Consider the following 2596-nt stretch of genomic DNA (forward strand, 5'->3'; position numbering starts at 1 on the left):
ATGTGAGTAGGAACTATTAATTATGGTGGTTGTTCAAATGGGACACTTATCCGTGTTGCGTGCTATGCTTTTGGGGAGTGCGTGAGTTGCGTCAGCCTCAGACCGCGAATGGATGCTGGCGAGGCAAGACGCACATTTTCCCTTCTCTTCTCCCAGTTATTATTGGTATGTTTAAAAGTATTAATTTGGTCAAAATCCATCAAATATAAAACGGAATGTGGTATGAGTCAAGTATACAAATGTATTTTCATGTATTGGTTATTTTTGAGTTTTATGCGACTTTTGTCTGACGCACGTGGCGCTAAACAATCTCATGGTTTGTGCACAGTGTTTAACGGGAGTTAGCGCAACGGATGTTTCTCTTATCAAGTGTTCCATGTGTTACAGGTATGTTCAGTTCTTTAACTCAAACTGTATAAAATTATAGAATTGGTGGAATTAGGTTCCTAATGTTCTGGACTAATTCTGAATGTGTTTGTTAATTATCAATACTATTTTCTCTATTTCCCCTTTATGTTGTAATGCATTTAATCGCTTAGCATTTGGATTATGCATTGATTTCACATTTCTATAGTGTCGCTGTGAATGTGTATGATGTTTTGGGGAATGTTGGTATGTTGTTTCATGTGAACATTAATTTGATACACCATTCATGGTTAATAATACATATGGAGACAACAGTTGACACAAAGAGTCATATATAACCAGTAATTTTATTTGAATTCCTTTATTCCTTGTTGTAATACACAATGTTAAACATAAATTGTAACATGTCAGCCTCAGACCGCGAATGGATGCTGGCGAGTGTTTAACGGGAGTTATCGCAACGGATGTTTCTCTTATCAAGTGTTCCATGTGTTACAGGTCAATAAATGGAACCGTTTTGAAGCTGGTTTGCTGTTTCGAGTGAAATTCCTTATGTACAGAACCAGATCTGCTACATAAAACTGGTGCCGTGACCTTCTTGGATACAACTGATCAGCTGCAGCCGATCACCGGGTGTTGTCCGTTCACGTGGAGCTGTTGCTGTGATCTCCTTGGATTCATCGGGCCGGTCGTTGCAGTTGTGGCCAGATGTCAAATAGGGGATTGAGTCCTGCCTTCCAGCGTCAACTAATGAAGTTTCCTCATTGCAGTGACGATCAGGTTCTTTAACATCGTTAAGACATTGACTTTTGGATCGAACATTGAACCTTTAAGACATTGAATAAATTTACTTTGGCGAGTGATCAGTACAAAAAGTAAAATGTACAACATGTCTACACCAGTCTTGGGGAGGGGTAGAGTTTTCAGCAGTTCAGATGCTGTTGCGAGACATAAAGAAAATGATCAAATTGACGATGTCAAATTTAGCCTTTCGCAAATGGGGGAAAAAGTCAATTATGGTGCTTCATCATTCACGCCTGCCCCAATAGACGATGATTCTCGTTTGCAGATAACAGAGCTTCTTGAGGAGCTAGGTAGCCAAATTGGCGATAGTATTTTGGACCGGCTCTTAGCTGATCGTAATCCCTCTGCTCTGGGGCATCAGACTACCCCTGAGACAGTCAAAAGCGAGCTGGCTAGCACTACTCTTGACTTATCTAGGTTGAATCTGATTGTACGATCTGACAGTAGGGGGCCTCCTATTTTCCGTGGTGATGGTACAGATAAACATACTATTCATGAATGGATAGAGTTAATGGAGGTATACTTACAGAAGTGCGATCACCCGAAGGCGAAGCATGCCAATGAGATCTTGAATCATCTTTTGGGTAGAGCTAAAAACATGGTCAAAGTAGGGCTAAAAAGCAATCCCTCACCTGACATGGTTGTTACTCCCGAGACCATTTACAAAATGCTCTTACGCTATTTCAGTGACAGCCCAGAGTCTTGTCTTCCACTTGCAGACTTCTACTCTACACTGCCACATGACAAAGAAAGCCCCGTTGACTATTGGACCCGCCTCAGTAATGCGGCCGAAATCGCTGATAATCACTTGCAGAATCAGGGTAGTCGAATGAAGAACATTTCACAGGAAATTTCAATGATGTTTATTAGAACCTGCCCTGATGCTGAGCTTTCTAGTGTGTTCAGGTACAAGCCTATCACCAAGTGGTCGTCTGCAGAGGTTCAGGAAGCGATAGATGAGCATCAAAGGGAGCTGAGAATAAAGAAACCACACTCTTACTCTCGCCCTGTCTGTTCGTTCCAAGTAGCAACTGCCACAGTCAGCCATGGAGAAGCCACCACTGTGGTCAACGATGCAGTGAACACCGCAGTGTGCATCCCCAGTATCCAGAACACTAAGCCTGAGATCACCACACCGCCTCCACATACTGTCTTGACTGACACAGGTACATTAGAGCGAGTGCTCAGCATGCTGGAGAGGGTGCTTGACCGCACTAATACACAGGCTGCTCCTAATAGACCACAATTGCACTCCATGTCTCGTCAATCCAAATGTCGCGTTTGCAGTGAGAGAACCCATTCCACCTGGTCACACTGCATATCAGAGAAGAGATGTCTGATCTGCTTGGAAGTTGGTCACCAGCGCAGGAATTGCCCTAGGAAAAGTGCCGAGTCTGGGAGCCGCTCTCAGATTCAGGGAAACTGA

The 2596-nt window shown here is 43.1% G+C and overlaps 1 protein-coding gene across 1 annotated transcript; it reads left to right on the forward strand.

Moving 5' to 3' along the window:
• Positions 1-13: 13 nt before the first annotated feature.
• LOC107550303 (uncharacterized) lies at positions 14-2596 on the forward strand. The gene is made up of 2 exons (XM_016231571.1): positions 14-387; positions 865-2596. The coding sequence occupies exon 2, from the start codon at positions 1247-1249 to the stop codon at positions 2594-2596; it is 1350 nt and encodes a 449-aa protein (XP_016087057.1). The 5' UTR covers positions 14-387; positions 865-1246.

This window comes from Sinocyclocheilus grahami, unplaced genomic scaffold, assembly GCF_001515645.1.
Source record: "Sinocyclocheilus grahami isolate Dianchi unplaced genomic scaffold, SAMN03320097.WGS_v1.1 scaffold395.1, whole genome shotgun sequence".
NCBI classification, from domain to species: Eukaryota; Metazoa; Chordata; class Actinopteri; order Cypriniformes; family Cyprinidae; genus Sinocyclocheilus; species Sinocyclocheilus grahami.